Source organism: Lissotriton vulgaris, chromosome 5 (genome assembly GCF_964263255.1).
Source record: "Lissotriton vulgaris chromosome 5, aLisVul1.2, whole genome shotgun sequence".
Taxonomy (NCBI): domain Eukaryota; kingdom Metazoa; phylum Chordata; class Amphibia; order Caudata; family Salamandridae; genus Lissotriton; species Lissotriton vulgaris.
Window position 1 is genome coordinate 32,508,053 of NC_141693.1, and position 22,996 is coordinate 32,531,048.

Genomic DNA, 22,996 nt, shown 5'->3' on the forward strand with positions numbered 1-22,996 from the left:
CAGCTTCACCACCACAGGATAGCAGGCTGCAGCGACAGAGTGCTAGATTTACCAACACAGGGTCATGCAGGCAGCCAGCATCAGCAACAGTAGCTTGCAGCTCACAGCTCTCTTTGCTTAAGGCAACGTTGGTAATATTTATACCTGACAGGTGCTGGGTTTGACGCAAGTTTGCTGGACATAAGACGTCAATTAAAGATGTCACTAGGAAGTGATAGTTATCAGTTGCTCATTAGAGTTCCATTACTAATCAAAACATAGCAAGCGGGGATTTCCAGGTTTGCTGAGTTTTTATCTTGTTGAAGAACTCGGAGTGTTATCTAGGAATATCAGATAGTGACTACTGCTCTGTCATTGCACTAATTGGTCGCAAAGGAAGTGGCAGAGAGAACTATGCTGGAATGTGGCTCTGTTCGTGTGAGGCCAGAGATGACTTTTCAGAAAATCGCACTTGAACGATTATGCCAATATAGGGAATAAATGGATTTATAGCCGAATAGGGGCATAAGGTCACAGTATCGATCAGGAACCTAGATAAACACGCAACAGTAGGCTGTCTTTGCAATCATTCCTTCTCCTGTTCTTCGCATCCATATCACTTAGGATTATCATACTTTGTACATTAACCTTGTGGTTTTGTCTTACAGATTGAACACTATTTAGGTTCCTGTAATCAGACTTCTGGTATCTCCCGTGTTATTTATTGTTAAGTTGGGGGACAAGGTACCAACAGGTCTATAAACATTACTCCCCTCAGGCCCCCTTTTCACATTCCGTTATTTGATGACCAAAAGGCTGTCTTGGTTGAGTTTCAGCCAGGACAGAAGGTATGGGTGTTGGAGCCAGTGGCCCCAGCAGCACTCCAAGACAAGTGGTCTGGACCCCATACAATTCTGGAGAAGAAGGGAGAGGTTACCTACTTGGTGGACCTAGGAACTCCCAGGAGCCCCCACAGGGTGCTCCATGTTAACAGACTAAAGGCATATGTCAGCAGGGAAGACATGGGCTTGCTCATGGCTACAGATGAGGGACAGGAGGAAGAGAGTGACCCTCTCCCAGACCTGCTCACTCAGAACCCTGAGGATGGCTCAGTTGACGGTGTGGCCTTAGATGGCAGCCTCACTGAACATCAGCAAAATGACTGTAGACAAGTTCTGCAGGCATACAGGCATATGTTCTAATTGACACCCAGTCAGACTAACTGGTGTACACATGTGGTGGACACTGGTGACAGTCTTCCTGTAAAGAACAAGATTTACAGGCAACCTTATCATGTCAGGGACTGTATAAAGGCTGAGGTGCAAAAGATGCTGGAATTAGGTGTCATTGAGCCTTCAGAGAGCCCCTGGGCTAGCCCAGTGGTTCTGGTCCCCAAACCTCACACCAAAGATGGCAAGAGAGAGATGAGGTTCTGTGTGGATTACAGAGGACTCAATGCTGTCACCAGGACAGATGCACACCCTATTCCAAGGGCAGATGAGCTCATTGACAAGTTGGCTTCTGCCAAATATTTGAGCACATTTGACTTGACAGCTGGCTACTGGCAAATCAGGTTAGCTGAGGAGTCTAAAGCCAAAACTGCATTTTCTACCCCTAGTGGGCATTATCAATTTGTGGTGATGCCCTTTGGTTTGAAGAATGCACCTGCCACCTTCCAAAGGTTGGTGAATCAAGTCCTTACTGTGTTGGGTGACTTTTGCGCAGCATATCTGGATGATATTGCTGTCTTTAGCTCCACCTGGGAGGATCACCTGGTCCACCTGAAGGAAGTGCTTGAGGCTCTGCAGAAGGCAGGTCTCACTATCAAGGCAACAAAGTGCCAGATAGGGCTGATCAAGGTTGTATACCTGGACCACCTTGTAGGTGGAGGCCAAGTTCAACCACTGGAGAGTAAGATCCAGACCATCCAGGACTGGTCCCCTCCAACTACCCAGACTCAGGTCAGAGTTTTCGTGGGCCTGACTGGGTACTACAGGAAGTTTGTTAAGAACTATGGGTCCATTGTGACTCCTCTTAATGATCTGACATCTAAGAAGATGCCCAAAAAGGTTCAGTGGACAGTAAACTGTCAAAAGGCATTTGATGACCTGAAGAAGGCCATGTGCTCTGCACCTATCCTGAAGAGTCCTGACTACTCAAGAGAGTTCATTGTCCAAACAGATGCTTCTGAGTTGGGAGTGGGAGCAGTGCTTTCACAGCTTAATATAGATGGCCAGGACCAGCCCATTGCTTTTATTAGCAGAAGGCTGACCCCCAGCAGTCATGCTGGGGGTCAGATCAGGGCTTGATCAGGGCTTGATCCATCACCGTTATTTATCTCACTGCACCATCCCAGGTTCTGAGCTGGGATGGGGCAGTGAGATAAATAACGGTGATGGATCAAGCCCTGATCTTTGGACTGGGTAAGAGTGGTCTGCTTAGTTCAGACACTCTGTTCATCACCACCCCCTTTTCTGAATCGGGTCTGCAGTTGCGGCAGGATGTCAGCCTTTAGCAAGGACTAGTGTCAGTGGGGTGTCAGGAGTGGCTTGTGTAAGCTCCCCTTGCATTGATGCTCAAAAGACAATTGGGAGTTTGACTATTTAATATCCTTGAAGAGCAAAGAAATTCATCATTGTGTGTGACATAAACGTTCGCTCTTTGGGATTGACACCTCCAGTTCATGTTGGAAACAGAAAAATTGGTGAACAAACCCAATGTTCCCCAATCGTCTCGAGGAACCATAGAAATCACTCGCTTCTCCTGTCGAGATTAGACGCTTGCTCTGAATGGCATTTATTTGGTCTTGTATTTTGGCCCTGAGGTGACAAGAGTATCTGAATCTGGAGGCCAAGTTCCAAATGTAACATAGATTTGTCAATATTATTCCTGCAGCTCTAGTCTGGCTAGCAGGCCAGCAAAGCCAGAAACTGCCAACATAGCAAAGGAAAGTGGTTGACAATCTTTGACCGGACTCTGGGATAAATACAGTGACTGCACAGTGGCTCTCAGAACAAGGTTTAGACCAAAGTAAGCCTCCATCACAGCACCATTCATCCTCCACCTTTCTTTCCAAGTCAGGTGTTTGTTAGCATGAAGCGTCTTCCAAGACCACTGAAGAATGAGCAGACAAACGAGTTAAAACAGAATCCAGCATCACTGATTGCAGAAACTCCTGAAGATCAAAAAGACACATCTTTGTTAGGAACGTTGGAACAATTTCTACTCAGCAGGGATAACATCCTTCATCACTGGGAAAAAGGAACTGATTTTGGAGTAAATCTAAGGGAAATAGCCAGTGACTCTGAACTGGTACTTTGGACCGCCTCCTCCTTGATTTCGACATTCCATTTGTGTCATGCAACAACCTCTAGGGTCAGGCAGAGGTGAAATACCAATATCTCCTCATCCTCTAGTAAAGATGAGGAGGAAGGAATAAAACAAGGCAGCCCACCAGGTGCTGATTCCCTGAATTTTCCCTGGAAGTGAGAGCATCAAAGGTTTCAGCCGATAAAGCACAAATATACACCTTTCGATGTACGACAGCCCCCTAGTTATCTCTTGGTAAAGAATTCTCAGGTGAGGATCACCGTCACTCCCTCATTGTCATAGAAATTAGACATCAAATAGCAAGCTTTAAATAAAGAAGATCCACTTACAATAAGGATTTGCTGAAAGTGCAACCTGCTTCAAGGGCCGGCAAAAAAGAGACCAACAAGAAAAAGTGAAAATACAAGACCCTTTTGTTTCCTATTGTGTAACGCAGCGGCCTTCCCAATCCAACATGGCTGACGTGCTGCAGAGGCGCGTAATATTAGCGCCCAAGTTGTCACCTGACCACATCACACCTCTTGAATCAACAAACTAGATATCAATTCTGTCAGTCCCAGAAAATATGGACGTGAAGGAAGTACATGTTCCTACCTCACCCCGGCTGACCATAACTGACCACAGACGAGAGGAACAACAAAACCAAAGACCAAGACGGACAGCGGCGTGCCCAGCCACAGGCCGAACAAGACCAGGGCAGAAGATACAGAAGCACAAAAGCATTTCAAGGATCTGAAAGGGCAGACATTAAAAACAAATAGCGGTTAAGGGAATTCTACCTTTTATGCAGCTGAGAATAATCCTAATTGAAAAGAAGTTTGTGGTACTAAAGGGTTCCATCTGGGTGGCGGCGCCGCCTCTCAAGTAAGGGATGGGACGAGGAAGGGGAATGAATGTCAATGGGCCTTGCTTTCATGTCTTTCAGTTCCTCTTTTTAGGTAAAAAATTAACATTTTAAATGGCTGAGCATGAATTGCTTTGTAACACATGTGGATAACTTTTCATGTTCATGTTCTTTTGTCTTTTCCCACAGGGAGACTTCCAGAAGAACGAGGTGAGTTTGTAGTAAAAAGATTGATTAATGTCCTTCTATTTAGTGAGTTCAGTAGAAAGCCTGACTCTTAGAGGTAGATTTACAAACTTGCCACCTATCTGCGCTCCATGCGTGTCAGGAAAAGGGCAGGAATGTGCCATATTTAAGTCGATGTGGCGCATTCCGGTCTCTACCCTGTGCTTGTGTCTTTTGAACAGGCGAGCGCCATCACAGGCACCCTTGCACCATGGTACCTCCGTTGAGTACAGGATTGTTTTTGTGCAGTGAAGGGCACCTTTTTCCACAAAAACAATCCTGAGAGGTATATTCCTCTTCCTACGTGTGCTGCAGAATGCACAACGCATAGAAGGAGAAATAAAGGAATGCGTTGAAGTCCATGGGAGTTGCATGGAAACACCCACCCAGGGCAGAGGAGGCATCAAAGCGATGTGCGATGTGTTGCTTTATTCCAGATGTGTGGTGCCATTCAGGGCCACGCAGAGCGGCCTTGCGTGGCTTCATAAATCTCACTTGAGGTTTGCGTCACGCATTTACCACATTGTGCGGTGCAAATGCAAAGCAATCCAGGTCATAAAAATGCCCCTGAGTACTTAGTAAGAAGAAGCGGGTGGAAATAGCATGTATATGAGTTATTTGCTTGTAGCTTTAATTCCAAGGAGACATAAACTCATGTGTAACCGTTGCTGTAAGTAGTATCATAGGAAATGAATGATTCTGCTGAGTAGACTTACGCATAGGACCACAAGGCCAAGCGATGGAGCTGTACCTGTTTACGGCTGCCATGTCCTAGACATGGCTCCTCATTGCAACTTTATAAGAAAGAGGGAGGGCTGCGTTTCGAGAGCTTAAGGTATTTTAAGTTCCCATTGAGCCAGTGGCTGTGATGGCTTTGAAGTGATGCTGTCTAGAACAAGTCTTGCCACCAAACATGCCTGCCCTACTATAGCATCACAAAAGTGGTAGTCGTGGTCCCCTATACAGGACATTACTGCACATCAAACAGTGTTACACATGTTTTTAGAAACAATACTGTGTAAATATATTTAAAACTGAACGAGGTGCTATATAGGTCCAGCCCCTAACTACCAGAAGTTGAAAAATGCACATTAGAAACCTAACATGCTGCAGAAATACACACATTTTAGAACCTTTCTTTGCAGCACTCTCTTTAGAGTAACACAAAGGACATTTAAACCTTAATATGAACTCAATGTGAATACAATTGTCCACAGTCTGACCGATTCAGAACACAAAACTACAGCTGATATTTTCCTTTTTTCACGGCAGGAATGATTCTTAGAAGCCCAGAATGTTCAGTGTTTCCATTGTCGATTTATTTTATGTAGAGTCCAGCAAAAAACATCAACTGACACGTGTTTCGTCCTAATCATAAGACATTTTCAAGGCTGGAATAAGAGCAATATACAATGTCTATGATATATTATAGAGTTGGAAACAGATGACTTATTTAACATATACATATTCTCCAAAGAAACAGCCATATATCACATACTGTAAGAGAAAAGTTCTGAAAAGAATTTAGACTTTAGGAAAAGTGCACTTAAGCACAGATAAAGGTTAGAACCAAAGCGTAATGCACCCAAGACTGAAAAGTTTGAAACATTTACTATATCAAAAAGTTTCACCCGCCTGAAAGAGTAAGTATGAACAGAAAGAGTGCATACAAGGTATGGAGAAAATCAAGAAAAAAAGACCCCTATCTCTTCAAAGTGAATTGTGAGAAAAGACCAAACAGTGTAAAAACACAAATTATATATACGCAAGTTTAATGTCCCTGTGTTTGGGGGGGTTGTGTAGGAGAGTAGGATCTGTTTCTTATAGTTACTCCCACTTTTTGCTGATGTTTCACTGTTTTTTTACTTAGTCTGGAGTCTGGCTGGGATCCTGCTATTCAGGACCCCAGCCTCTCTGCTTGCATCTGTACTCTTCCTGCTTGGTTTACTGTTGCCTACGCTTGTTGGGTTCAATCCAAACGCCGACACCCCAGCATTTGACATCTTTCATGGGACAGCTCGAATCCCACTCCTGGTTGTCATCCACTGAAGGACTGGGTTCTTTAAGACCCAGCGGTGCCAGGGATAACACCTGATACCTTCGTGGGTTACCTGCTCCGGCGTACGAATGACAGAGACACGGGACACTTGTTTCGACAACAGGATCGATGAAGCGGAGTGCACCTTCCCTCGGAGATTTCACACGAAGTTCCTCACGATCGTCGGGCTTGGACCGGTACCACTGATGCAGCCCCACGTTGGGCGCCAACTGAAGGACTGGGTTCTTTAAGACCCAGCGGTGCCAGGGATAACACCTGATACCTTCGTGGGTTACCTGCTCCGGCGTACGAATGACAGAGACACGGGACACTTCCTTCGGCGTCAAAGATTCAAGGTTTATTTACTGCAGGGAACACAGAAGTCACGACAAGTACAACACGTGCAACTTGGGGAGACTGCTTCAAATTCGTTCTGTAGGTCGCTCCTTTTATACACAATTTACCCATAGGACAACATGATACACAAAGGTTTACAACCCGGTTCCCACAATTATTCCCCAGAGGGGTTGCTTTGGTCGCTTTGATAAGCACGAGGTCCGGAACATAAGTGCGGAAACATTTGGCGGTTCCCAACTGTAAAAACCCATCTTCCCAACATTAGTGCATTCCGATCGGCAGTAAAACAGATCGAAATAGGAACGAAGACAGGTGCAGAGGAAGACGGAGACAGTGGGAGATTGGAAAAGGGTGTAAAAGGGGAGGTATCGGGAAACACGAGATACAGGCATCAAAGGGACGTGCCTAATGAGATGCACGGCTGAGACAATAAGTCCGTGCAACAAGATGAGCCTCGAGCGGCGCCATCTGCTTTACAATAGCATCCCCCTCATCATAAAGACACTTACAAAGGACATGTGTCTTCCGCAAATATCGTGGGAGTCCCAGGGTCGCGAAGCGGACAGCGTCCGTTCGCTGGCTACTTGAGGGCAAGAGACAAAATGGATGCCGCATCTAAGATGGAACCCGTGGGTACAGATGAAAAACCCACATAACAAACGAACGGTTTAAGTTAGCACAGCGAAACTGCGCACACTTACTGAACTCGTCATTTGCGGTTCATAGATATCCGACTCGACCATATTCGTGTGAGTCGAAAACATCACTTACAATTGTCACGGAACCTCACCACCCCTCCTGGTCCTCGTGGCTGCAGAGTCAAACTTCACCTCTTCACACCTGAAGCCCCCCACATCAGTGGGCATTCGCCTATCGTGACCCTGGTCACTGGCTAGTGACCCTGACTCTGTCCCCTCTGCTTTCAGGTTCTTCTCATCCTCGATCCAGGCTTGGATCGCACCCGACACTTCTTCTCTTCACAGCAGCAGCACTTCTTTGCAAGACGCCATTGAAATCGATGAGCGTTTCCGACACCTCTTGACCCCTATGCACCCGGCTCCTCTAGGATAGGTAACACATGTACTCCGGTACTGTCAAGGATGCTGGCCTTGGAACTGTCCTAGTTCCAAAGGGTTTGCTCAGGATCCTCTCCTAAGTGTCCTTATTCTTTACTTTTCCAACGGCGAATTGTACGGGGCTCGCGCCTGTGTTCTCACACTGCACAGGTCCCCATGGGTCTCCTTTGTCCCTATCTGGGGTAGTTCCTTGGTATACCCGGCAATTCTACGTGCTCTAGGCACTGTGTCTAGTCAAGTGGTGGTTCCTATACCACTTACTTACTATATGGTTTGGTCCCCCGGGGCCTATCGTGTATTGTGCTATTTACTGTTGATCTATTGCTTGTAACTTGTGTACTTTGACCTCTAGGCTCATAAAGAGAGGAGTAGGGAGTGTTTAGAATATATACATATATTTTATATATATACCTGGTGTGGTTCTCCTTTCATTTGGTCATTCAAGAGATTATAGGCTGGTAAAAGAAGCTGCTTTACATTCCTTCAAGACTCTCCATAGCTACCACTTGGATAGCTTTCAATAAAGGTTGTCTTTAACCTATCATCAATAAGGGTTGTTTGGACTGGTGCAAGGTGCCCACTAGAACTAGTGGACGGGATATACCAAGCCAACTTCTTCCAAGAAACACAAGTAAAACTGCAATTGAAGGCAGAATCTCCACACAGGCACACAGCAGCAAAGAACTCTTCAACATCATTAAGGAGTTCGCCCAACCCACCAGCGAGTCGACTGACATTCCTTCCTCCCAAAACCTCTGCAACAAACTCAGCACCTTCTTCCACCATAAAATCAAGAACATATACGACAACTTTGACGAAGACAACCAACACACTGATGACTTCGACAAGGACAACCAACACACTAAACCTCCACCAGCCACCCACAAAACCCTGAAGCCAATGATTGACACTGGACAGCCCTCACCGCCGAAGACACACTAAAGCCGATGAAGTCAATCCACTCCATGGGGCCCCAACAGACCCCTGCCCCCACCACATCTTTAACACCATCGCAGCCATGCTTCACCACACCATCAACCGCTCCCTGGTGAACGCCTCCTTCCCCGACGACTGGAAACACTCCAAGATCAACCCCCTCCTAAAGAAGCCCTTGGCGGACCCCACCGTCCTCAAAAACTACAGATCCATCTCCCTGCTCCTGTTCCCAGTGAAAGTCATAGAGAAAGCCATCAACAGCCAACTTACCACCTTCATCGAAGAGCACAACATCCTCGACTCGTTCCTATCTGTCTTCAGAAAAAACCACAGCACAGAGGCTGCCCTCCTCGCCGCAACAGACGACATCCGCTCCCCACTGGACAAAGGAGAAACAGTAGCCCTCTTCCTCCTCGACCTCTCAGCGGCCTTCGACATGGTACCCCACCTCACCCTAATAGGCAGAATCACAGACGCAGGGATCCGGGACAAGCCCCTCGACTGAATCTACTCTTTCCTCTCCGGCAGAACGCAGCGGGTCAGACTCCCACCTTTCCTCTCGGACCCTAAACCAACACCATGCGGGTCCTCCCTCAGCCCAACGCTCTTCAATGTCTACATGACTCCGCTTGCCCCATTGTCAGAACCTACGGACTCAACATTGTTTCATAAGCAAACAACACCCAGCTCATCCTCTCCCTATCCAACGAAGCCAACGCAGCCAAACACAACTACTAAGAAGGCATGGAAGCTGTTGCCAAATGGATGAAAGCAGCTGCCTACAACTCAACACCGACAAAACAGAAGTTAAAACAGAAGTACTCACCATGGGCCCAAACCCCGATGCCTGGAATGACACCTGGTAGCCCCTCACCCTCGGAAGCCCACCCGCTCCCACGGACCATGCACGCAACCTTGGTATCATCCTAGACTCTAAGCTGTATAATGGGCCGCCAGATCAACTCTGTCGCATCCTCCTGCTTCCACACCCTCCGCCTCCTACCTAAGACCTTCAAATGGATCCCCCTTGAGCACAGAAAAACCTTCACCCATGCCCTCGTCAACAGCAGACTCGACTCCAGCAACGCACTCAATGCCGGAATAAACAAAAACCTCACCCGCAAGCTACAAAACATCTACAATGCCTCCGCAAGACTGGTCCTCAACCTACCCAAACACTGCAACATCTGCGCACACTCCACTGGCTCCCCATTGAGTCTAGATTCACCTTCAAGATTCTCACCCACACACAAAGCCCTCTACAACACTGGACCAGCATACCTCAACAGCCGACTCAACTTCCACGCACCCCAAAGAACCCTACGATCAGCCCAGCTCTCCTACGCCATGGTTCCCAGCCCCAGAAAGACCGGATCGGGAGGCTGCTTCTTCTACTTCCTCGCGGCCAGAGCCTGGGACACCCTACCGCTCAACCTCAGACAGTCCACATCACTTCTCATCTTCATGTGAAACCTCAAAACGTGGCTCTTCGACAGACCCTCTCCTTGATGGACTGGAACTTGCACCTCCCCTCCTCCCCAGCGCCTTGAGACCCGTACGGTGAGTAGTCACGCTCTACAAACACATGACTGATTGACTACACACGCTAGCAGTCAACTGAATATTGCTTATAAAAGCACACATATTTTCCATTTTAAGTACAACAATCAATACCTATCCAGCTCTCTATTTTTTTTTAAATTATCTAGCGTTTTTTAAATACATCTGTTTTCTTCCTATTTAATAGGAAAGTGAAATTTTACTTGAGAAAGAATTTCCAAATTTCAATAATGTATTCCTTGCATTTTTGTAAATTTATGATAAATTGTTTCAGCATTAGTCTGAGTTGAATGTGTTCTATGTTTATATCTAGACTGGAGACGAGCACGGCGCTTCGCAGGTAAGTGACGCCTGTTTTACCCAGTGATCATATTTGGTTTCTTATTCTAACCATAGAATCCAGAGATGTGAATTTTTAAATAACTCACTGCTTTTCACTCAAAATGCAAACAAACTTTGGTAAGTACTGCGGGTAGCGGTTACTTATAAAACCTTTTATGAGTTGTGTTTGGGGACTCTGTACTTCTTTGAGTAAACAACTCCCAGAGGAAGCAAGTGACCAGGGCCAATATGGCTGAGCAGGACGGATAACTTGCAGTCCAAGTAGTCTCCCGTCCAGTTCCAAGCTCTAATGGCGAATTACCGTATGCATCAATGGAGTGGTCCTGATGCAAGGGATACAGGATGTTGAAGAGTCCGAGGATGCATCAATGGAGTGGTCCTGATGCAAGGGATACAGGATGCTGAAGAGTCTGAGGATGCATCAATGGAGTGGTCCTGATGCAAGGGATACAGGATGCTGAAGAGTCTGAGGATGCCTCAATGGAGTGGTCCTGATGCAAGGGATACAGGATGCTGAGGAGTCTGAGGATGCATCAATGGAGTGGTCCTGATGCAAGGGATGCTGAAGAGTCTGAGGATGCATCAATGGAGTGGTCCTAATGCAAGGGATACAGGATGCTGAAGAGTCTGAGGATGCATCAATGGAGTGGTCCTGATGCAAGGGATGCTGAAGAGTCTGAGGATGCATCAATGGAGTGGTCCTGGTGCAAGGGATACAGGATGCTGAAGAGTCTGAGGATGCATCAATGGAGTGGTCCTGATGCAAGGGATACAGGATGCTGAAGAGTCTGAGGATGCATCAATGGAGTGGTCCTGATGCAAGGGATACAGGATGCTGAAGAGTCTGAGGATGCATCAATGGAGTGGTCCTGATGCAAGGGATACAGGATGCTGAAGAGTCTGAGGATGCATCAATGGAGTGGTCCTGATGCAAGGGATGCTGAAGAGTCTGAGGATGCATCAATGGAGTGGTCCTGATGCAAGGGATACAGGATGCTGAAGTCAGAGGATGCCTCAATGGAGTGGTCCGGATGCAAGGGATACAGGATGCTGAAGAGTCTGAGGATGCCTCAAAGGAGTGGTCCTGATGCAAGGGATACAGGATGCTGAAGAGTCTGAGGATGCATCAATGGAGTGGTCCTGATGCAAGGGATGCTGAAGAGTCCGAGGATGCATCAATGGAGTGGTCCTGATACAAGACATACAGGATGCTGAAGAGTCTGAGGATGCCTCAATGGAGTGGTCCTGATGCAAGGGATACAGGATGCTGAAGAGTCCGAAGATGCATCAATGGAGTGGTCCTGATGCAAGGGATACAGGATGCTGAAGAGTCTGAGGATGCATCAATGGAGTGGTCCTGATGCAAGGGATACAGGATGCTGAAGAGTCTGAGGATGCATCAATGGAGTGGTCCTGATGCAAGGGATACAGTATGCTGAAGAGTCTGAGGGTGCATCAATGGAGTGGTCCTGATGCAAGGGATACAGGATGCTGAAGAGTCTGAGGATGCATCAATGGAGTGGTCATGGTGCAAGGGATACAGGATGCTGAAGAGTCTGAGGATGCATCAATGGAGTGGTCCTGATGCAAGGGATAGAGGGTGCTGAAGAGTCTGAGGATGCATCAATGGAGTGGTCCTGATGCAAGGGATACAGGATGCTGAAGAGTCTGAGGATGCATAAATGGAGTGGTCCTAATGCAATGGATACAGTATGCTGAAGAGTCTGAGGATGCATCAATGGAGTGGTCCTGATGCAAGGGATACAGGATGCTGAAGAGTCTGAGGATGCATCAATGGAGTGGTCCTGATGCAAGGGATACAGGATGCTGAAGAGTCTGAGGATGCATCAATGGAGTGGTCCTGACGCAAGGGATACAGGATGCTGAAGAGTCTGAGGATGCATCAATGGAGTGGTCCTGATGCAAGGGATGCTGAAGAGTCTGAGGATGCATCAATGGAGTGGTCCTGATGCAAGGGATACAGGATGCTGAAGAGTCTGAGGATGCATCAATGGAGTGGTCCTGGTGCAAGGGATACAGGATGCTGAAGAGTCCGAGGATGCATCAATGGAGTGGTCCTGATGCAAGGGATACAGGATGCTGAAGAGTCTGAGGATGTATCAATGGAGTGGTCCTGATGCAAGGGATACAGGATGCTGAAGAGTCTGAGGATGCATCAATGGGGTGGTCCTGATGCAAGGGATGCTGAAGAGTCTGAGGATGCATCAATGGAGTGGTCCTGATGCAAGGGATGCTGAAGAGTCTGAGGATGTATCAATGGAGTGGTCCTGATGCAAGGGATGCTGAAGAGTCTGAGGATGCTGATCCTGCCGATGGGGACTTCCTGGTGCCCCCTTTCAGTCCACGAACATGGTGGGTTGACTTTGACTACAGAGGTCGAAGTCCAGACGAAGTCCAGCCAAAAACCCGTTGCCACTGGTCTAATGGTATACGGTCACAGTGAAACCAGTGGCTCCCTCTAACTGCAGGTAGTGTCTGTCTAGGGCAACCAAACTGCAATTTGACAACTTTTCCAGGTCCAGCAGACTCAGATGGAATTTTTGAGTGTCAGGGTTCGGTCTAGGGCTGCACTTTAGTGGTCATTAGTGTACAAACGATTGGGGCTATTAACTTTGCCAAGGCAGCTTCTTCATCTTTTGTGGCCCTGGAGTTGTGACAGGGAGTCAGCCAACTGACTTGGAGTTCACCTCTTCCGTCTGGGGCTCTGGGACGACGATTCCTTGAGCAGAGTTCCACAGGCACAGTCCTCTTCCATCCCAGGAGCAGCAGATGTCATCCAGTCTTTGGTGAAACCTCTGTATGCCAGGTCCGGAAAACAGCAGGGAAGTCCTTCTTTGGGCCTCTTTCCAGTACAGACATGAGCTGAGGCCGGATCAGTGGAAGATCTAACCGCAACAAACAATCCCCGTCCGCAGGTAAATTTTTGGGAGGAGGTGCAACGGCACCGATTGGGGAATGTACAGGAGAATCGACAACGACCACCAAATCTAGGGACACAAAAACCAAATACAGCGGGTGTACAAACAAGAGCAAGGATGAAGGAACAGCACTTACTAAAAACCTAACAAACAACTTGAATCCCCAGAATATATCATTTATACATGATCCATTTCACTCTAGCTCATTAATCTGACCTTACCTGATACATCGCGATACACCGAGTGTGAATTAAATCTGTGATAATTTTGCAATAAATGTTAGAACACCTGGGATTATATGTTATGAACTGCATGATTAGCACTGTGAAGCTAATGCAAAAAGATGGTTGCAACATTAGATCACGCCTGACAATCAAATCACTAGTAGGCAAAGAAACAGGCTTAAATGAAAACTCATGAATATAGCAAAAATGTTTTTATAAAAAATTATTTTCTAAAAAAATGTAAATGTTGTATTAACAGATTGAAAAACCGGATTCGATGTTGGTAATTATTTTGCAAAAGATGAGGAATTGTACAGAACAAAAAACATTGTAAATAGGTATGAAATAGTAACGGTCAAGCTTTTATTTTTATTTTTTCACTCTTTCTTTTCACTACTTTGCCATGCCATCTTGATCACTTCTATAATTATATCCTTATGACTGAAATCTACTAAACCACGATCACTCTGATCCTCTCTCACTTCTAACAAGTCTGAATAGTCAACTTTACATATAACTCTCACAAAATCTAGGTAGTAAAAATCACAAGGGTTAATGGTCCTTGCCTTTATGCACATACCCTTTTCTCCATGCTGTCAAAAATTCACCATTGGGGTCTTACCTATCCGTTGATCATAAATCAGAAACTACACCAACGTGCCTGGACTTTACACCACCTTTTTCCGAATTCTTGCACGTCTTTTGGGGTCATAGGCTTTACTTCTCAATTCATGTACACTTACGTATTTAAATGTGATTCCTTACAGCCTTGAAAAAGCCCTGGCGCAAATCGCCATAGGGGCGAAACACGTGTCGGCTGTCCACGCTTTTACTTACACAAATAAAGAGCAATTTTTCTACAAAATAAGGACTTTCTTGATTCTGTTTATATAAATAAGGATTGAGCCTAAGGACATTAAGACGCAACACCTAACCCACTCATTACCCCCTTCAAAACAGACATGAGCGGAGGTCTTGGTGCCAGGGGTGCAACTTTACTGCTCACAACTTGCCCTTGGGGATGTGGTCTTTACTAGCCAGTGAGCTACTAGGTCCCTCCCCACCTGATGACGATTTACTATAATGTGTGGCATCTCGGGAACCCAGAGTGTGCAACATTCTCCCACTGCCAAGATAGCAGAACTCCTCCAGAGGAGTAGCTACCTGAGGGTTACATGTCCATGGGAAAGCAGTTTTGGAACTGTTTTCCCCTCTCTGTCCCCCACTCCAACCTGTCTACAAGAACAACAAAGCAGCCTCTCTTGTGTGTGTCCACCATTTGCCCTTCGAAGGCGGCTTCCCTTTTGAAGCTTACCTTTTGGACTCGTACCTGGTGGCTTCCTACCAGAGAGAGGGAGCACCTCAGCAACAGGCATCTATTATTGCACTTTCCTGGGAGTCGTTGGCACCTCTCCCCAAGAGGGCAGAAGGCAGTCTCATGGCCAGCAACTTTAAATGACCACTGGAAAATGTGGGCAACAGAGGGGCAACTTCTAAAATTGCCTTATACAAAAAAATTACATTAAATTGGACTTGGGCATCAAGTCAGGCTTAATGTAACAATTCTTTTCATAACTTGAAGTACCAACTTTAGTTGGTCAGAAGTTAGCGTAGCGGAGTTGTCTGTGTGTAACCCAGTACTTGCCAGTTGGGCTACTGGCTTTTCTACACTGAAAATGACAATTTGGTATTTTTACCATTAGAACATATAAAAATACATCTCCTACTTTTAATATACAGCACCCTTCCATAGCGCTCAACAGGCCTAACTTAGGGGTGACATATATAAAAAAGGAAATTCTGGATTTTGCCATTAGCTTAAATGTCAAGGTTGAGTTAGCAGTTTAAACCTGCTCTACCAGTCTGCAGTTGCAGGCCAGAGACAAGGTTTACTGTGTCACACTCTTGGTGGCACAACAGGTGCTGCAGCCAATGAGGGACACTTTAACTTACAAGTCCTGGGTAACCCTGGTACCATATACTAGTTAACTTATAAGTCAGCATATGCCAAATGGATATCAGCCAAACAAAACTTTACTTTGGAGGATCAGAGACCTGGCGCTGAGTCTGGTTGGCTTCAGTTCACTCTTTGAGTCGAAAAATCAGCCGCATCGGTCAATGTTTTTGAGGTGATTATGCAAAAAGAGGTCTTTATTTTACAGTGACGCATCGGTTAAGGCAAGGATGTGGCGTAATGAGCACAGCTTGTGATCAGGAAGGATGTTGCGTAATGAGCACAGCTTGTGATCAGCAAGGATGTGGCGTAATGAGCTGTGATCAGCAAGGATGTGGCGTAATGAGCATAGCTTGTGATAGGAAGGATGTGGCGTTATGAGCTGTGATCAGCAAGGATGTGGCGTAATGAGCACAGCTTGTGATCAGGAAGGATGTGGCGTAATGAGCATAGCTTGTGATCAGGAAGGATGTGGCGTAATGAGCTGTGATCAGCAAGGATGTGGCGTAATGAGCATAGCTTGTGATCAGGTAGGATGAGGCGTAATGAGCACAGCTTGTGATCAGGAAGGATGTGGCGTAATGAGCTGTGATCAGCAAGGATGTGGCGTAATGAGCATAGCTTGTGATCAGGAAGGATGTGGCGTAATGAGCTGTGATCAGCAAGGATGTGGCGTAATGAGTATAGCTTGTGATCAGGAAGGATGTGGCGTAATGAGCATAGCTTGTGATCAGCAAGGATGTGGCGTAATGAGCTGTGATCAGCAAGGATGTGGCGTAATGAGCATAGCTTGTGATAGGAAGGATGTGGCGTTATGAGCTGTGATCAGCAAGGATGTGGCGTAATGAGCATAGCTTGTGATAGGAAGGATGTGGCGTAATGAGCTGTGATCAGCAAGGATGTGGCGTAATGAGCACAGCTTGTGATCAGGAAGGATGTGGCGTAATGAGCTGTGATCAGCAAGGATGTGGCGTAATGAGCACAGCTTGTGATCAGGAAGGATGTGGAGTAATGAGCACAGCTTGTGATCAGGAAGGATGTGGCGTAATGAGCATAGCTTGTGATCAGCAAGGATGTGGCGTAATGAGCACAGCTTGTGATCAGGAAGGATGTGGCGTAATGAGCTGTGATCAGCAAGGATGTGGCGTAATGAGCACAGCTTGTGATCAGGAAGGATGTGGCGTAATGAGCATAGCTTGTGATCAGGAAGGATGTGGCGTAATGAGCATAGCTTGTGATCAGCAAGGATGTGGCGTAATGAGCACAGCTTGTGATCAGGAAGGATGTGGCGTAATGAGCTGTGATCAGCAAGGATGAGGCGTAATGAGCATAGCTTGTGATAGGAAGGATGTGGCGTAATGAGCTGTGATCAGCAAGGATGAGGCGTAATGAGCATAGCTTGTGATAGGAAGGATGTGGCGTAATGAGCTGTGATCAGCAAGGATGTGGCGTAATGAGCATAGCTTGTGATCAGGAAGGATGTGGAGTAATGAGCACAGCTTGTGATCAGGAAGGGTGTGGCGTAATGAGCTGTGATCAGCAAGGATGTGGCGTAATGAGCATAGCTTGTGATCAGGAAGGATGTGGAGTAATGAGCACAGCTTGTGATCAGGAAGGATGTGGCGTAATGAGCATAGCTTGTGATCAGGAAGGATGTGGCGTAATGAGCTGTGATCAGCAAGGATGTGGCGTAATGAGCATAGCTTGTGATCAGGAAGGATGTGGCGTAATGAGCACAGCTTGTGATCAGGAAGGATGTGGCGTAATGAGCACAGCTTGTGACAGGAAGGATGTGGCGTAATGAGCACAGCTTGTGATCAGCAAGGATGTGGCGTAATGAGCACAGCTTGTGATCAGGAAGGATGTGGCGTAATGAGCTGTGATCAGCAAGGATGTGGCGTAATGAGCATAGCTTGTGATCAGGAAGGATGTGGCGTAATGAGCACAGCTTGTGATCAGCAAGGATGTGGCGTAATGAGCACAGCTTGTGATCAGGAAGGATGTGGCGTAATGAGCTGTGATCAGCAAGGATGTGGCGTAATGAGCATAGCTTGTGATCAGGAAGGATGTGGAGTAATGAGCACAGCTTGTGATAGGAAGGATGTGGCGTAATGAGCTGTGATCAGCAAGGATGTGGCGTAATGAGCATAGCTTGTGATCAGGAAGGATGTGGAGTAATGAGCACAGCTTGTGACAGGAAGGATGTGGCGTAATGAGCACAGCTTGTGATCAGCAAGGATGTGGCGTAATGAGCACAGCTTGTGATCAGGAAGGATGTGGCGTAATGAGCTGTGATCAGCAAGGATGTGGCGTAATGAGCATAGCTTGTGATCAGGAAGGATGTGGCGTAATGAGCACAGCTTGTGATCAGCAAGGATGTGGCGTAATGAGCACAGCTTGTGATCAGGAAGGATGTGGCGTAATGAGCACAGCTTGTGATCAGCAAGGATGTGGCGTAATGAGCAGAGCTTGTGATCAGCAAGGATGTGGCGTAATGAGCACAGCTTGTGATCAGGAAGGATGTGGCGTAATGAGCACAGCTTGTGATCAGCAAGGATGTGGCGTAATGAGCAGAGCTTGTGATCAGCAAGGATGTGGCGTAATGAGCGTGTGATTAGGAATGATGTGGCGTAATGAGCTGTGATCAGCAAGGATGTGGCGTAATGAGCATAGCTTGTGATCAGGAAGGATGTGGCGTAATGAGCACAGCTTGTGATCAGCAAGGATGTGGCGTAATGAGCACAGCTTGTGATCAGGAAGGATGTGGCGTAATGAGCTGTGATCAGCAAGGATGTGGCGTAATGAGCATAGCTTGTGATCAGGAAGGATGTGGAGTAATGAGCTGTGATCAGCAAGGATGTGGCGTAATGAGCATAGCTTGTGATCAGGAAGGATGTGGCGTAATGAGCACAGCTTGTGATCAGCAAGGATGTGGCGTAATGAGCACAGCTTGTGATCAGGAAGGATGTGGCGTAACGAGCTGTGATCAGCAAGGATGTGGCGTAATGAGCACAGCTTGTGATCAGGAAGGATGTGGCGTAATGAGCTGTGATCAGCAAGGATGTGGCGTAATGAGCACAGCTTGTGATCAGGAAGGATGTGGAGTAATGAGCACAGCTTGTGATCAGGAAGGATGTGGAGTAATGAGCACAGCTTGTGATCAGCAAGGATGTGGCGTAATGAGCACAGCTTGTGATCAGGAAGGATGTGGCGTAATGAGCTGTGATCAGCAAGGATGTGGCGTAATGAGCATAGCTTGTGATCAGCAAGGATGTGGCGTAATGAGCACAGCTTGTGATCAGGAAGGATGTGGCGTAATGAGCTGTGATCAGCAAGGATGTGGCGTAATGAGCACAGCTTGTGATCAGGAAGGATGTGGCGTAATGAGCTGTGATCAGCAAGGATGTGGCGTAATGAGCACAGCTTGTGATCAGGAAGGATGTGGAGTAATGAGCACAGCTTGTGATCAGGAAGGATGTGGAAAAATGAGCACAGCTTGTGATCAGGAAGGATGAGGCGTAATGAGCACAGCTTGTGATCAGGAAGGATGTGGCGTAATGAGCATAGCTTGTGATCAGGAAGGATGTGGAGTAATGAGCACAGCTTGTGATCAGGAAGGATGTGGCGTAATGAGCACAGCTTGTGATCAGGAAGGATGTGGCGTAATGAGCTGTGATCAGCAAGGATGAGGCGTAATGAGCATAGCTTGTGATAGGAAGGATGTGGCGTAATGAGCTGTGATCAGCAAGGATGTGGCGTAATGAGCATAGCTTGTGATAGGAAGGATGTGGCGTAATGAGCTGTGATCAGCAAGGATGTGGCGTAATGAGCATAGCTTGTGATCAGGAAGGATGTGGAGTAATGAGCTGTGATCAGCAAGGATGTGGCGTAATGAGCACAGCTTGTGATCAGGAAGGATGTGGCGTAATGAGCACAGCTTGTGACAGGAAGGATGTGGCGTAATGAGCACAGCTTGTGATCAGCAAGGATGTGGCGTAATGAGCTGTGATCAGCAAGGATGTGGCGTAATGAGCACAGCTTGTGATCAGGAAGGATGTGGCGTAATGAGCACAGCTTGTGATCAGGAAGGATGTGGCGTAATGAGCACAGCTTGTGACAGGAAGGATGTGGCGTAATGAGCACAGCTTGTGATCAGCAAGGATGTGGCGTAATGAGCACAGCTTGTGATCAGGAAGGATGTGGCGTAATGAGCTGTGATCAGCAAGGATGTGGCGTAATGAGCATAGCTTGTGATCAGGAAGGATGTGGCGTAATGAGCACAGCTTGTGATCAGCAAGGATGTGGCGTAATGAGCACAGCTTGTGATCAGGAAGGATGTGGCGTAATGAGCTGTGATCAGCAAGGATGTGGCGTAATGAGCACAGCTTGTGATCAGGAAGGATGTGGCGTAATGAGCTGTGATCAGCAAGGATGTGGCGTAATGAGCATAGCTTGTGATCAGGAAGGATGTGGCGTAATGAGCATAGCTTGTGATCAGCAAGGATGTGGCGTAATGTGCACAGCTTGTGATCAGCAAGGATGTGGCGTAATGAGCACAGCTTGTGACAGGAAGGATGTGGCGTAATGAGCATAGCTTGTGATCAGGAAGGATGTGGCGTAATGAGCATAGCTTGTGATCAGCAAGGATGTGGCGTAATGAGCACAGCTTGTGATCAGCAAGGATGTGGCGTAATGAGCTGTGATCAGCAAGGATGTGGCGTAATGAGCACAGCTTGTGATCAGGAAGGATGAGGCGTAATGAGCACAGCTTGTGATCAGGAAGGATGTGGCGTAATGAGCACAGCTTGTGATCAGGAAGGATGAGGTGTAATGAGCACAGCTTGTGATCAGGAAGGATGTGGCGTAATGAGCTGTGATCAGCAAGGATGTGGCGTAATGAGCTGTTATCAGCAAGTATGTGGCGTAATGAGCATAGCTTGTAATCAGCAAGGATGTGGCGTAATGAGCACAGCTTGTGATCAGGAAGGATGTTGCGTAATGAGCACAGCTTGTGATCAGGAAGGATGTGGCGTAATGAGCTGTGATCAGCAAGGATGTGGCGTAATGAGCACAGCTTGTGATCAGGAAGGATGTGGCGTAATGAGCACAGCTTGTGATGAGGAAGGATGTGGCGTAATGAGCACAGCTTGTGATCAGCAAGGATGTGGCGTAATGAGCACAGCTTGTGATAGGAAGGATGTGGCGTAATGAGCACAGCTTGTGATCAGCAAGGATGTGGCGTAATGAACGCAGCTTGTGATCAGCAAGGATGTGGCATAATGAGCACAGCTTGTGATCAGGAAGGATGAGGCGTAATGAGCACAGCTTGTGATCAGGAAGGATGAGGCGTAATGAGCACAGCTTGTGATCAGGAAGGATGAGGCGTAATGAGCACAGCTTGTGATCAGGAAGGATGTGGCGTAATGAACGCAGCTTGTGATCAGCAAGGATGTGGCATAATGAACGCAGCTTGTGATCAGGAAGGATGAGGCGTAATGAGCACAGCTTGTGATCAGGAAGGATGTGGCGTAATGAGCTGTGATCAGCAAGGATGTGGCGTAATGAGCACAGCTTGTGATCAGGAAGGATGTGGCGTAATGAGCATAGCTGGTGATCCGCAAGGATGTGGCGCAATGAGCATAGCTTGTGATCAGGAATGATGTGGCGTAATGAGCACAGCTTGTGATCAGGAAGGATGTGGCGTAATGAGCATAGCTTGTGAGCAGGAAGGATGTGGCGTAATGAGCATAGCTTGTGATCAGGAAGGATGTGGCGTAATGAGCACAGCTTGTGATCAGGAAGGATGTGGCGTAAAAAGCATAGCTTGTGATCAGGAATGATGTGGCGTAATGAGCACAGCTTGTGATCAGGAAGGATGAGGCGTAATGAGCACAGCTTGTGATCAGGAAGGATGAGGCGTAATGAACATAGCTTGTGATCAGGAAGGATGTGGCGTAATGAGCATAGCTGGTGATCCGCAAGGATGTGGCGTAATGAGCACAGCTTGTGATCAGGAAGGTTGTGGCGTAATGAGCATAGCTTGTGATCAGGAAGGATGTGGCGTAATGAGCATAGCTTGTGATCAGGAAGGATGTGGCGTAATGAGCATAGCTTGTGATCAGCAAGGATGTGGCGTAATGAGCACAGCTTGTGATCAGGAAGGATGAGGCGTAATGAGCACAGCTTGTGATCAGGAAGGATGTGGCGTAATGAACGCAGCTTGTGATCAGCAAGGATGTGGCATAATGAGCACAGCTTGTGATCAGGAAGGATGTGGCGTAATGAGCTGTGATCATCAAGGATGTGGCGTAATGAGCATAGCTTGTGATCAGCAAGGATGTGGCGTAATGAGCTGTGATCAGCAAGGATGTGGCGTAATGAGCACAGCTTGTGATCAGCAAGGATGTGGCCTAATGAGCACAGCTTGTGATCAGCAAGGATGTGGCGTAATGAGCACAGCTTGTGATCAGGAAGGATGTGGCGTAATGAGCACAGCTTGTGATCAGCAAGGATGTGGCGTAATGAGCATAGCTTGTGATCAGCAAGGATGTGGCGTAATGAGCTGTGATCAGCAAGGATGTGGCGTAATGAGCACAGCTTGTGATCAGCAAGGATGTGGCCTAATGAGCACAGCTTGTGATCAGGAAGGATGTGGCGTAATGAGCACAGCTTGTGATCAGGAAGGATGAGGCATAATTAGCACAGCTTGTGATCAGGAAGGATGTGGCGTAATGAACGCAGCTTGTGATCAGCAAGGATGTGGCATAATGAGCACAGCTTGTGATCAGGAAGGATGTGGCGTAATGAGCTGTGATCATCAAGGATGTGGCGTAATGAGCATAGCTTGTGATCAGCAAGGATGTGGCGTAATGAGCTGTGATCAGCAAGGATGTGGCGTAATGAGCACAGCTTGTGATCAGCAAGGATGTGGCCTAATGAGCACAGCTTGTGATCAGGAAGGATGTGGCGTAATGAGCACAGCTTGTGATCAGCAAGGATGTGGCGTAATGAGCACAGCTTGTGATCAGCAAGGATGTGGCGTAATGAGCACAGCTTGTGATCAGGAAGGATGTGGCGTAATAAGCATAGCTTGTGATCAGGAAGGATGTGGCGTAATAAGCATAGCTTGTGATCAGGAAGGATGTGGCGTAATGAGCATAGCTTGTGATCAGGAAGGATGAGGCGTAATGAG

At 47.1% G+C, this 22,996-nt stretch overlaps 1 protein-coding gene across 1 annotated transcript in view; it reads left to right on the plus strand.

Moving 5' to 3' along the window:
• LOC147710048 (butyrophilin subfamily 1 member A1-like) overlaps positions 1–22,996 on the plus strand; it is a 743,009-nt gene that overhangs the window by 641,985 nt on the left and 78,028 nt on the right. Inside the window, exon 6 of the mRNA XM_086920707.1 lies at positions 10,659–10,685. Coding sequence (XP_086776833.1) covers positions 10,659–10,685 — 27 coding nt within the window. The remainder of the gene's footprint in view (positions 1–10,658; positions 10,686–22,996) is intronic.